At 31.6% G+C, this 13106-nt stretch overlaps 2 protein-coding genes across 6 annotated transcripts; one reads left to right on the top strand and one right to left on the bottom strand.

The window, feature by feature from the left end:
• On the top strand, positions 1-8393 carry LOC126979518 (uncharacterized). 4 transcript variants are annotated; one of them, XM_050828836.1, is made up of 7 exons: positions 1-204; positions 295-380; positions 2981-3127; positions 4240-4346; positions 4417-4548; positions 5137-6278; positions 6417-8393. In XM_050828836.1, exons 1-7 carry the CDS (start codon positions 165-167, stop codon positions 7520-7522), a joined length of 2760 nt encoding a protein of 919 aa, XP_050684793.1. In that variant the 5' UTR covers positions 1-164; the 3' UTR covers positions 7523-8393. The 4 variants fall into 4 exon arrangements, with proteins under 4 accessions (XP_050684793.1, XP_050684792.1, XP_050684794.1 ...); XM_050828835.1 differs by having other exon boundaries at positions 2981-3163; XM_050828837.1 differs by lacking the exons at positions 1-204; positions 295-380 and adding an exon at positions 562-1114 and having other exon boundaries at positions 2981-3163.
• Positions 8394-9917: 1524 nt separating this feature from the next.
• Positions 9918-11069, bottom strand: LOC126979581 (acyl carrier protein, mitochondrial). 2 transcript variants are annotated; one of them, XM_050828957.1, is made up of 3 exons: positions 10829-11069; positions 10533-10652; positions 9918-10265 (listed from the first exon to the last, which is right to left on the bottom strand). In XM_050828957.1, the coding sequence occupies exons 1-3, from the start codon at positions 10997-10999 to the stop codon at positions 10086-10088; spliced, it is 471 nt and encodes a 156-aa protein (XP_050684914.1). In that variant the 5' UTR covers positions 11000-11069; the 3' UTR covers positions 9918-10085. The 2 variants fall into 2 exon arrangements, with proteins under 2 accessions (XP_050684914.1, XP_050684915.1); XM_050828958.1 differs by lacking the exon at positions 10533-10652 and adding an exon at positions 10385-10498 and having other exon boundaries at positions 10829-11068.
• Positions 11070-13106: the final 2037 nt, after the last annotated feature.

Here is a 13106-nt window from a genome sequence, read left to right as displayed (position 1 = left end):
GGGTCGAAACAAGGGTCAATATTAAATATCAGTATGAACATATTATTTACTTTCTTTTGATTTCGTTATATTTAATATGAAGGATTGAAGAAATATATTTTATAGGTTACATATGAGACAGTATCATCTTATCAATAAACTGGTGTTTGTGTGTGTTTATCACGATGGTTTCGACTTATCAGTTGCAAGAAAAATATAATAAAAGTGAGTACGAATCAAATTGCATAACGTTTTTAAGTAATAAATCTAATTCTTAGTATAAATGTTCACTTATGTTCTGTTTTATTGTTGCAGTTAGAAAAAACTTTTGCTTTTATCTGGATATTCAAGAATCAGCTATGTCCCGATGTATATCGCAACGATTACTCGACATGGGTCTAGTAAGTAGATTCGCGCCAAAATGTTTTTATAATTAGTAGTTTATTGAAGCTAATTTAAACCATTATGAAAAAATACTATACCTATATTTGATTTTGGTTATTTTATAATACGCAGACTGGTATTTTATGGCGTGCACTGCTGACTGCATGTTATTTCATATTTGACAGTTATTGTTATTTTGAGCGTATAGTTTTTTGATGTGGCACAATCATTGTTGAAATTACATTAAATATTCAATGTTTATTATTCAATCGTAATTATTTTCTTCTAAATACATATATATTCATTAATTACAAACATTTTAGCATTTCAATTTAAAATACAAATCTTGATAAAAGATTGTAAAACGTAGTATGGAACGCGACTAAAACATTCGACCAATAGAATACCTACGTGCTCCCCTTCCCCAATACAGCAAAAGCGCTGCCTGTGAAGTGCGAACGAAACATAAACTAAAGCAAAATATCTCCATCTTGGTGTGACAGATTTTTGTGTTTGTTGTTGGAAAATTCTATTTTTATTAGTTGAATGTGTTTAAATGACATTGAAAAGTGATAAAAAATAGAGATATTCATTTAGTGACTCTTTAAAAGTTTGAAAATGTTGAGTATCCTGAAATTCGTTCGTGTTTCAATATAATTCAAGCGGTGACGGAGTGTCCATCTCGGTAACTAGTATATAGTTACTTATTTCTGTGATAAGCGGTGCGCGGGGCCTGGCGAACGGCTTTGGTGTAAGTATATAGAATAAGCAGTGTGTAGGCAATGGTACAAATACATGTTTTTAGGTGGTGTAGTTTATAAATCAGTTGTAAATTTAATTGTTTGAGCGGTAAGTGAGTGGATAGCTTGTATTCGATTTTAGGTCATCTTTTGTCCCTACGCTCGCGTTAGAGCCGAAGTCGTTGATCGAAATGCAACAAGCCGAGGACGCGCGCTGCGTTCGATCGTGCTGCGTTGCAATATTTCCATTTTAAAAGCTGTTTGAAATGTAGTTTTCTTTGGCTATCTCGCGTGTATGCTTAATTTTTGACAGTTGATATTGCTTTATATACCGCAAGGCGATATTGGTCTTAACACATTGAAGATAAGAATGAGATTTGCATGAAGATGTTTGTGTGTTGTTTTTTTACGAAGTTCGGTTGGCGCGATTTTGTTTGCGCTCGGTTCCCCGCTTCGGTCGTTCAGTAGCGTTTTGTAATTTAGTATTTCAAGGAAATATGTTCGGGCAAGCGTTATTGCGTACACAGGTATGAATGTATAGTGTTCCGACGCGCTATATTCCATTTTGTACAGAGAACCAAGTGTATTACTGGGTGTCTCAAAAAAGCTGATCATACACTTTAGTTTTCTAGGTCAATAAACCAATTATTGATACACTAAACCTTATAAACTTTACATAGACAAATAAATAACTTGTTGACATGTCATTTTTAATTAGATAGGTATACTGCTTTTCTATAAAATATTATAACTAAGATCTTCGTTTTTTTAAATGAATGATCACAATAGATATTGTGTTATCTTGAATGTGGTTAATTTCATTCATTTGAAAAAAGTTTTCATATAGAAAAATATTGACTTCAATCATATACTTTCAATGTAAAGAAGAATCATTAAATAAATTTACTTACACATCCCCAGTAGACCAACATGTATGTAATGCACCATAATATTAATAATACATATTGCCTGGACAGCCCGGGAAATATATTCATTGAATTTTTGCCTATTGGCTAGGTTGGATATAAAAAATAGTTGAATTATATTTGGATGAAGTTAACTACAAAGGGGCTAGTAGGCTAGGATTCACCCAGGTCTTGTGTGTTTATAATATTTAATAGTTGACACATATGCTATTGCTTATTACGGACACCACAGTAACTTGTATAAGTGAACTAATTGTAGCAATAATAATAATAAGTAAACTTATTGCCATTTTAAGAACCTAGGTTTCAATTATTATAAATGAAAATATTTGTTCTATAATTTCCTGTTTTATATTTTGTTTTCTGAAATTCAACTTACAGTTGATTTTGCCACAATGTATAAAATAAACATTATCTAATATATAAAATTCTTGTCATGGTGTTAAACATTGAACTCCTCCAAAACGGCTTGACCGATTCTCATGAAATTTTGAGTGCATGTTGGGTAGGTCTGAGAATCGGACATCATCTATTATTCATCCCCCTAAATGTTAAGGGTGGCGATTTTTTTTTTTCTTTAAATTTGTTTGATTATGAGTCAGCATTATAAAATACATACAACTTAAAATTTTTACCCATCTACGATCAACAGTTACTTTTGTATCCCGATTTTAATATTGGCAATACAATGTTTGCTGGGTCAGCTAGTTATAATATATAATCCTTAAAAGTTAATATATTAGTCAATTAATAGATTGAAACTGTTCTTTAGTTTGTACTTGTGGAAAATTGGGTTCAGACCTCAATAGCACTGAGTTAGCTCCTCTCAATAAGCTTGGTACTTATAACATGGAATGAGTAAACATAACTGTTATCATATTCCTTACCCTATCAATCCCCTCTGGAGTTAATTTATATTCAATGTCTGATTGAACTTTTTATTTGATTCAGCGAGAGGAAGTGTTCCTAACATCACGGGTGACTCACATTGTTGCTGACCGGTTCAGAACAGAAGGACCACAATGGCCAAGGCGTGAGGGCCGTGCCCGCGCCGATGCAATGCTACAGAGGCTCTACGAACACTCACCACCAAAGCCAGTAACACATAACTATATACAACTTACTGTTCAGAAGGTTATTTAACATTAATATTAGTTCTAGTATAAATTAATAAAGGGATGATGTAGTACACTAATAAGAAACTAGTAAAGTTAACATTAAGCAGCCCTTAGCAAAAAATAATAATCTATTACTCTATAAGTCTTACCTGTTTCAATTGAAATTAACTATATTACTTGAATCAAAGTTGCCTAAGTTACCACCAAATTGTGCCAGATGGAATAGCATAATTTTTTGTGACTATCAAAGGTTTAATTGAAGTTAAACTCTAGCAGAAAATAGAGTAATAGCTTTGCAAGCATGTATATTTTATAACAATTTAACAATGTAGTCTAACAAGAGAAAATATACCTGTATCCGGTCCTCCAATTCTTAAGTAAAAGGAAGAACTATCTATATCCACCCATTATTGGTGGATATAACAGTTGTTTCACTATATTATAAAATCTTAATATGTTTATTAATTATCAGTACAGGTTGCAATGATATACAAATAAAATTCTGTTAAAACATATTTGTTAATAGTTGCTAGAAATAAGAATTAAATATAGCAAGTTAGCTAAAATCAACACTTAAATATTATCATTACAAATTAAAAAATAATAATATGTAATGGTAAATGTAATTTAATTGTATGTCAAAATTGCAGACAAGTTATAAAAGTTGATATCTGTAGGTACTACTACAGTTGCAGAAGTAGACAAATAAATAAATGCAAAATTTTATAACAATATGGGACAGTATTACCATATTATTATCCAACCAATATACATGAAATTTGACTTATAGTATTAACTTGTCAAATTTTATATTTTACATGAGATACATGTTGTATATGATGTTGGAACACCTTTTTACTGTGTTCTATCAATAATATCAGTGTTTCTAAAGCTAAGAGTGTTTATTGCTTTAAGTACTTGGTTTTTATGGTGTTTTGTTTTGTAAATGGTAGTATAAAGAGCATGGAAAATATAGTCTTTTTGAATTACTTTTCTTTTCTCTTCTCACTTTTTAACTCATATTACTAATAATTTTATGCTTCTGCTATATATTTGTATGTATTATATACAAAATATTTATTAATCTTTCAGGCTATAAGTCTTTTGGATAAACTATATGATACATTCTTCGTGGCTCCACGTAAAGCGCATGTGAACTACTTCAATAAACATTTTATCAAGATTGAATTTTTGGACAAGTATGGACCAGTATTTTGATCATTAAAACATATTTTGAATGTAACATACTTATAGAGATTTTGTTTTCAGACCTTGCAAACCAGTCTTTAAGGAATTTGATGAGTGGCCACAGATCTCATTAGAAACTTATTCTGTGAAGGAGAATAAAGAAAAAAATAACTCTCAAGAAACTAACGCAATTCCCTCTAATAATAATCAAAAGTAGGTCAATTTGACAAATACATATATGTTAAAAGTTTTCCAAAATATAATTTTTCAATAATTAAGCAAATAATAACCAAAATTAAAAACTGTCACATTGAACTGATCATATCATAGTAAGACACCTATACCCTAAAGTTAATATTGTAAATGCTACTAGGACATTAGGGTTACATATTATCATACATTTTTGATTTTTTTTTTATGAAAGTAAGGGATGAGACGAGCCAGACATTACAGCTGATGGTAATTGATACACTTTGCACATTACAATGCAGTGCCACTCAGGATTCTTGAAAGACCCAAAAGTTCTGAGCGGCACTACAACTGCGCTTGTCACCTTGAGACATAAGATGTTAAGTCTCATTTGCCCAGTAATTTCACTAGTGACGGTTTCCTTCAGAGCGAAACACATTACTATTAATAAATATTAAAATTAATAATTGTTATAATAATAATTAATATTCCTAATTGTTTGAAAATGTTTTTATGGCCGACACTAGGATTTGGGCCGAAAGTGAATAGTTCTCTTTTAATATTTGGAAGCTTAGTTATTTTAACAAATTAATACAGTTAATTATGTTTTAGAATGACGAGGAAGAGTCGGCCAAGGATTAAAGAGAAGGAATTAAAAGAAGAAAAGGGGGGCTACTGTGAGATGTGTAATATAGATTATACAGATGCATCCTTACACAGACGGTCACCACATCATTTAGCATTTGTCAGAGATCATACCAACTTCCTATCACTTGACTCTCTCATTAATTCTGGTGCAGATGTTAACACATTCTTAGACAAAGCCACTCCTCTTAATGGAGAGAGACGATCAATGAGGAAATTATGTAATGGTGAGTTTGAAATAAAAAGCAGAAGCTCAAAACAATCTCAATCACCTGATACTAGTAGCGGTAATATCAGTCCCAAAAGAAATGGGCATGATGAAGAGAAAAAACATAACACTAGATGTAGTAAGAAATCAAGTGATTCAATACCATCAGAGGATCGTCAGTATTATAAAGTTGTTGGAGTTAGCACAAAATTACGTTCAAGTGGTGGATTCACCAAGAAAAAGGAATCTGTATGTAATGGGACAAAGCCTCTTGTAGTAAAATTTAGGAAGGTCCGAAGATCAGAGTTGTCAGTGTTAAGTGATGAAGCTGAACAGTTTATGTTTCCTAAACGTGCAAGCTCTTCAAGTTCTACATCTTCTGATGATGAAAAATTAATTGTAAATAAGAGAAAGACAGATAAGCCATCACAGCCTCCTCCTACTAATGAAAGGAAGCGTCTTGCTAGACCTTTAGCCTTAAAAGAAGAGTCTTCGGAAGAAGACTGTTGGGTTGAAGATAAAAGGAAATATCGCAAACGGCGTGCACCACCTGTTGTTAAAAGAGCTAGACCAGGTCCACCATCTAAAATTGAAAATTTAGAACCTCCAACTCACTCAGTTGAACCAAAATTACAGCAACTGTCATTACCAAACCAAGAAACAGAACAACTACCCAAAGAACTTCAAAACATAAAGAAACCACAAAATGAGGTTAGTCCGACATTAGAGGAACCTAAAGAAAAATGTCTTAAATGGGAAGATGGCAAATTAAAATATACACCAGCTGTTGAACAATTAGAGTTTGCATTTGAATCTGTACCACAAAGTGAACCATGGTTTGAATCATTTAAACGACAAGATGAAGATAAAATTGTTGCAAGAAATGTCTCTAACTATTTTGGTAAGATTAAAATAAATGTCCTTATCTGTTCAAACATTGAATACAAGTATTACATTACATGTACGATAATATTATATTTTCTGATTTCCTATTTATTAATATAATTTCTTATGTTTAAACTTTATTATTTTGTTTCAGCAATCTATACAAAATCACCAAAGTTACCTTATGAAATGGGTCAGTTACCATCATTAAAACCAAATTGTTGTCCTCTAAGTGATTTGGTGAAACAGAGGGAGGAGAAACCTGGACCCTCTAGATCTTATGGGACTAGAGGTATGAAAAAACGAAGAATGAAGAAGCGCACTGAGGCAGTTATTGCACTTGAAAGCCACCCTAGGAAGTCTCCCAGAGAACATGCATCAACATTAGCTATATTAGGCTCAGCAGGATTGCTGCACAGACACAAGCATATAATTGATGATACAAAATCCACAGCATCTGAAGATACTGTAGTTGATACAAATGTTACTAGTAAAACTGAACTTGTCCTGTCAGAAGCTCAAGAAGCTTCAGAGAGATTACAACAATTCCTATCAGAAGTATTTGATGATGCTTCAGATTATGATGTGTCTGATGAGTTGATTGATAGTGATTCTGCTGTTATTCCTTCAAAAACAATACTTGATGTGTCAAGCTTGGTTTCTGAATGTGAAAATTGTGATTTAATTAGTAATGAAATCAAACAGGGTACAGCTACACGGGGTCGTCGTGGCAGATTCAAGAAGAAGAACAAAACAGGCTGGCCTAGTAAAAAGAATAAAAAAAAGGGCTCAAGGACAAGTAGCTTTGAATGTCAAAGTAAGACTGAAGGCAGTGTTGGCCAGTCCTCTATTGACACTGATGATGATACTATCAGTGAGGTAGATCAAGGTCTGTCTGAGACTGAAATAACTTTAACTGAAGATAAAGACAGTAAAATTGATGCTAATACATATACACTAAAATCTGATTCTCAAGAGAGTAGGTTTCCAGATCCAATTATTCCTATGGATGTTTGTGAAGATAAAAATAATTCTGAAATTGTAGAAGAAAAATGTAGTGAACATAATTCAAAAGAATCTGATAGCGATAAAAGGACAACATCTGAAAGTGATGATAAAGAGGAGAAGATAAGTAAAAATAAGCGAGCTCTGCAAGGCTTGTGTGATTGGCTACCTGTGATCAAAGTTGCGCGAGTGGATTCTATTGCTGGTCGCAGATTGCGATCAGCTGGACGGTCAAGGTCCAATAGGTTTAGGTAGCATTGTGATTTTGCTCGAATAAGTGGATGATCAAAGACTGTGATTAGACACCATTGAATTGTGAAAATATTAAAGGAAATTTCTAATTCAATAATCTCTAATATTCTGATCTTGAACAATGTCTATGGTCCAAGAGACCATATACATTTTTGTAGCTCCAAATAAGTAGTAGTATTACATCAATTGGTATTCAGATTTTCATGTCCTAAATGTTATTATTAGTACATTCCTTATTAGTCATATCAGCCCCTACATTTGATTGGAGGTTATATGAAATTAAGATACTCGGATCAAGATAGTTCAAATATAGTAAAAGACCCTCATAATGAATCTAGGATCTGTTTATGTGTAATTTATTTAAAATTATATTTATTGTGCCTGTTGTATAGCTGTATTATATAATTTTGATTTATTTTCTTAACTGAGCATAGGCAAGTATTACAAAATGTATAGTGTGTAACTCATGTACCCATTACTATAAGTGAAAATAGTTATGTTGCTATTGTACTGGCAAAATTTTGTTGGCTTCTCTTATTACTAAAAAAATATTCTGGGTGTCAGGGTAAGTTATCCACTTGAAAATCACACCAGCATATCATTTATACTTGCTAATATCTCAACCAAAAATTTTTAAAAACAATAATAAAAGATTCTAGTATTTATTTAGGATTGTGAGGCTCACTGTAGTCACTGTATATAATATAGTACTTTAGTACTATAAAATATTAATTTTCGTTATATGTTGTGATGTGTTGTAGTGAGGTTACTGTAAATATTTTGTATGCTTATAGTATGTTTCTTTTGTTCTCCATGAATGTTGTTGACTGTCACAGTTCATCAGTAAAGTTGATTAATAAATGGTTTAATTCTTGATTTGCTTTCATTTTATTACAAACTATGGAATACAGGAAGTTTGAGTCTATCAAAACATACGTTTTTCATTAATTCTTCTCTTCCAAGCTTTGTAATTGCAATTGCAACATAATATATTATGCCCATCTTCAAAATTGAATCCTTGAAAAATATTTTTGAAGTCAATTACATGTATGTATATATATATACATGTTATTAAATATATATATGTATATATATATATATATATGTACAGCACTTACAAAGAAGGCAATGGGTGTTTTAAAACACCCATCTTATTTGAAAACCATTTTAATAATTTGGAATTCAATCAGACCATAGGGCAGCTGAGTCTTACTTGTTATGTGTGTGATTATGCTTGAGGTATAGTACCTTAAAATATATTTGACATTCTCAGCTAATATTTTAGTTTCCCACAAAGAACTTTAATAAACAGTTTGCAAATTTTGAAAAGCAGATGAGTATATTTATAATGTTTGCATACTTGTTCAGTAATATGGATTTTGTGAAAATAATCCACATTTATTATACATCCTCAGCAATAATAAGTAATCAATAAAGACTATCCCCCTTATACATAATAGTAAAAAAAGTTTATTTTACTCGTCCGTGATCCCAACTATATCATTCAAATAATCTCTCTCATTATAACAGGCTTTAGATGTTAATTTTTTTAAAGATACATTTAAATTTTTGTAGTGGTAATATTTTATTATCATTTGGCAGTTTATTATAAAATATAACACGGCCCTAATGCCCTTTTCTGCAGCACAAATATGTTGTCAATATCTGCAGCCCTACCCCACAATATAATTCCGTAGGACATGACACTATGATAGTAGCTGAAATATACAAGTCTAGCCATTTCAAAATCGGTCAGCTGCCTAATTTTTTTTTATGGCAAATACTGTAAAGCTTAATCTATTACATAAGTTTTTTTATATCAGCCCCCTATTGTAGCTTACAGTAATGCCTAAGAATCTTGTCATTTCTACTATATCCAGTTTGTCATTATTAATTTTTATAGGTGTTGATTGGTGCTTTATATTGGAAGTGTAAACCTTTTGTTTAAAAGTAAGTTGTTAACCATTAAACCAATTTACTACTTCAGCAATGTCATCATCAACCTGACAGAATTTTTTTTTTGCTGTAGTTTTATTTTAAATAACAAAGATGTATCATCAGCAAACAGTATATCATTTTGAATAAGATATGGCAAATCATTGATGTAAACCAGGAACAAAAAAGGACCCAACTGGGTGTACCACAGAACAATGTGGTACACTCATTGATATGATACAGCCAGTTGATCTTTTTCCATTAATCTCTACTCTTTGAAATCTACTACACAAATACAATTTTATTAAATCTAGAGAAACATCTCTAACCCCATAGTGATAATTTTTTTAAGCAAAGTTTCATGATGGACACAGTCAAATGCCTTAGATAAATCACAAAACACTGCAAGCACATTATATGAATCCTCCCAAGCATCCAATATTGAGAATAAAAACAATAATAATCTAATCTAACAGCATATATTGAAATATAAACAATTAACACTTTATACATCCAGGTTGTCTGGCCATAATCACTTCAATAAGTATATGTGTAGAAATCTAACATGCTGAATTAGATAACAACCAAACATAATAATAACGAGACACTAGGCTTGAATTTTAAATGTGGTTTATTCAAAAATATCTTCCTTGTCACATATGTATTGTACTATATCTTGTGGTTTAAGAAGCCTCTCTGCATCTCCATCTGGGATTTCAAAGCCAAACTCATCTTCCATGGCCATGATAACTTCAACATGGTCCAAGGAATCTAGGCCCAAATCTTGCATAAAATGGGAGTTCAGGGTAAGCTGTAACAATAAACATTTAAAGTAAGTAAAACAGTAAAAGTACAAGTGTATATTATGTTAAATGGAAAAGGTAAAGGTTAAATTAATTATAGGTAGTTTATTGAGATTATAACAACTACCTTTTCAGGATCAACTTTATCATAGAGTTGTAGGACTAGTAGCACCCTACTCTTTATAAGATCAATTGTAAGTGGGGGACCATGGCTGAAGTGGCGGAGTCCCAGTTTCTCACTCTGAAACATAATAAGATATTCAATATTTCTATACCTGAACATTTGAAAGTTTGTCGTAGGCTCGGCACACTTTCATCACTCGGTCCGATATTTCGCTTTGTGTGATCTTATGTACAGGCCCTGTGGCGAAGCCTCGTATTCTCTCTATATGTACCTAAACATCATATTAAATTCTCTATACAAATGTTATGCAACAACTATATTGAGGTTATTAAATCACAAACATTATTGCAAGGTCCCACGACATTCTCATCTAATTTACAAATCGATCGGAATATAAAACTATAATGTTATTAATGAGATATATCGAAAGGATCATTAAAATCTTACCCCATTTGATAGTAAATGAAAATTGTTATTAAGTTTGGAAATGTTTCTAATGGTCTGGTATTTTTGTAGCAGAGCTACTGTTGATAATCGACATACAATTGGTGTTTTAATTAAAGTGGAATTTCTCAGCAATCCAGTAAAAGCACTGCGAGCAAGATTTACAGCAGCCATTTTTCGGCTTTATTTTATACTTTTGACAGATCTTGCTAGTGCCTTCGAGACGTGAGAATCGATTGCCCGATTAGATTTTTTTTCCACTCTGCTCTAGGAGTTTTTGGCTCGCACATTGCGAGCATCCGCCAACTTCAACTTTTCATAAGTTCACTTTTCGTTAGGCAAGAGTTCTTGTGTAATGTTCAACTAGATTGGAATGATTATTTAATCATACCAAGAGACATACAGAAATAAGAAAATTTATACTAAAATAAATGAAATAGTTTTATGCACAGAAAAAAAAATCTATCTGTGATGTACTACATAATTTAAGACAATATTATTGCTATTAATACCTATATTTCGCACACCTAGATCTAAATAGAGCTAACTCAAAAATTTGAAGTTTTGAGATATGCATACTATCGAATTCCTTAACTCATTACCTATCGACCAACAAAACAGATACAAAATTAGTTACTCAACGCTACATGAAGCCGGAAGCCATTTTTGTTGAACGAGCGAACCCCGCTCATGAACCCACCAATGAGTATAATAATATATAGGGAAAAGAGAGCCCTCTCTACGCATTATGAGCTGTCTATTTGAAGACTAGCGCCATCTGAAGATTTGCCCCGAAAATAACTATATATAAGCTCGAAATTATAAAATTAATTTTTAATGTTGTGACGCAATTAAATAACTAATTCTACTTTTAAATGTGGGTATTGCAATTTTTACCATGTTGAAATTGCGCGTAGAGTTAGTTATTTAATTTTGCCACAACTTAGAACATAAAGGATAGGATTTAGTAGTGTTGGTATAAGTAATTGAGGTAATTGGGTGGGAGAAATAAAAAGCAATGTTTGCATATTATTTTTTATTTTTATAATATTTATGTTTATCATAATATTGTTGGGCAGCTGTTTTGGTTTCGTCTTCACCCACATATGTTAATTTTCCTGACAAAATTCGACTGATCGATCTGCACCAACTATTGAAAATAACATTTATAGTTTTGTTATTAAAATATTGTTTTAACTTTTATTTTGTGTGTGGTGCAGTTAAAAGGATAATCTACCATCACATCTGCGATTATTATATTTTTTTGGGTATATCTGTTTTTAAGAACCCATTTATTATATTTTGAATGTCATGGAAGCAATTTTCTAATTCTTGATTTGAATAACATAACCATTTTTTATAATTGTATTCTTTTGCTTTTATATAATCATTGTTATTTCTATCATATTTGGGTTTTTTGATGCTTGCAACTGCATACTTAAAATAATTGAGCTGGTTTCTTAAATTTCATAGCAAAATGTTGAAATACATTGCTGCTGGACAAATCTTCAGCACCTTTTAACCTTGCTTTGAAAGATTGTCCTTTTTTTCCCAAGCACGATATTTCTGCTTGAAGATGCTTGATCTTTGTGTGCTGTGGAGCCATTAGATCTGTGAAAGAATGTTTCATTTACTAATTGTATAGTAGATTCAGTCTTAAAGTAAAAAAGTTAAAAGTCTTATATATACAACGTGAAACTAAATGGGTATACTGTGCTTTTAACCAGACATTCCTTAGGTCATCTGTACTGACTATGTGAAGTCAGAAATGAATTAGCATTATATTTTAATACAATATTTAAAGTTCTAAGTTTTCGCAAAAACTATGATTCCCTCAACCCTAATCAGCTGTTTTTTGAACTCTCTTTGACCTAAACAGATGAAAAACGTAGATGTGACAAAATATCAGATAATAGTAAAATGCCTACTATTTATTGCAGCTGTGAAGGAATTTGTGGTCTCATTTTGCCATGAAGACAAATGTTATTTTGTATTTGCATTTGCTTTAGCTGACATTGAAAATACTTCTAAATTTGTATTTACTGTAGTTATGTATTACCCAATAAAAATAGTTAATTCTAATCTAATTATGAAACTATGTTATGTTAGTATTTACTCTGATATCCGCGAGTGTTACACATTTAAATAAAACACGTTCAAAAGATAAAAACTAGTGTTATTGTAACTGTGTTTTTACATTTTGTGTTTATTTAAATATGTTAGGTTGAAAAGATCGGCCTGTCTGCGTTAATATTCTTTGAATTGTGCTTTGAAACACGAT

The sequence above is a fragment of the Leptidea sinapis genome, chromosome 3, assembly GCF_905404315.1.
Source record: "Leptidea sinapis chromosome 3, ilLepSina1.1, whole genome shotgun sequence".
In the NCBI taxonomy this organism is placed as follows: domain Eukaryota; kingdom Metazoa; phylum Arthropoda; class Insecta; order Lepidoptera; family Pieridae; genus Leptidea; species Leptidea sinapis.
The sequence above is the reverse complement of the archived record's forward strand: the minus strand, read 5'-3'. Positions and strand labels throughout refer to the sequence as shown.

Excerpts from the sequence above, each read along its gene's own strand:
- LOC126979518 (XM_050828835.1), top strand. The coding sequence starts at position 165 with ATGGTTTCGACTTATCAGTTGCAAGAAAAATATAATAAAA. Across the intron at positions 381-2,980 it reads GATTACTCGACATGGGTCTA|CGAGAGGAAGTGTTCCTAAC; the intron begins GTAAGTAGATTC and ends TATTTGATTCAG. Across the intron at positions 4,549-5,136 it reads CCCTCTAATAATAATCAAAA|AATGACGAGGAAGAGTCGGC; the intron begins GTAGGTCAATTT and ends ATTATGTTTTAG.
- LOC126979581 (XM_050828957.1), bottom strand. The coding sequence starts at position 10,999 with ATGGCTGCTGTAAATCTTGCTCGCAGTGCTTTTACTGGATTGCTGAGA. Across the intron at positions 10,653-10,828 it reads TTCATTTACTATCAAATGGG|GTACATATAGAGAGAATACG; the intron begins GTAAGATTTTAA and ends TATGATGTTTAG. Across the intron at positions 10,266-10,532 it reads ACAAACTTTCAAATGTTCAG|CTTACCCTGAACTCCCATTT; the intron begins GTATAGAAATAT and ends TTATTGTTACAG.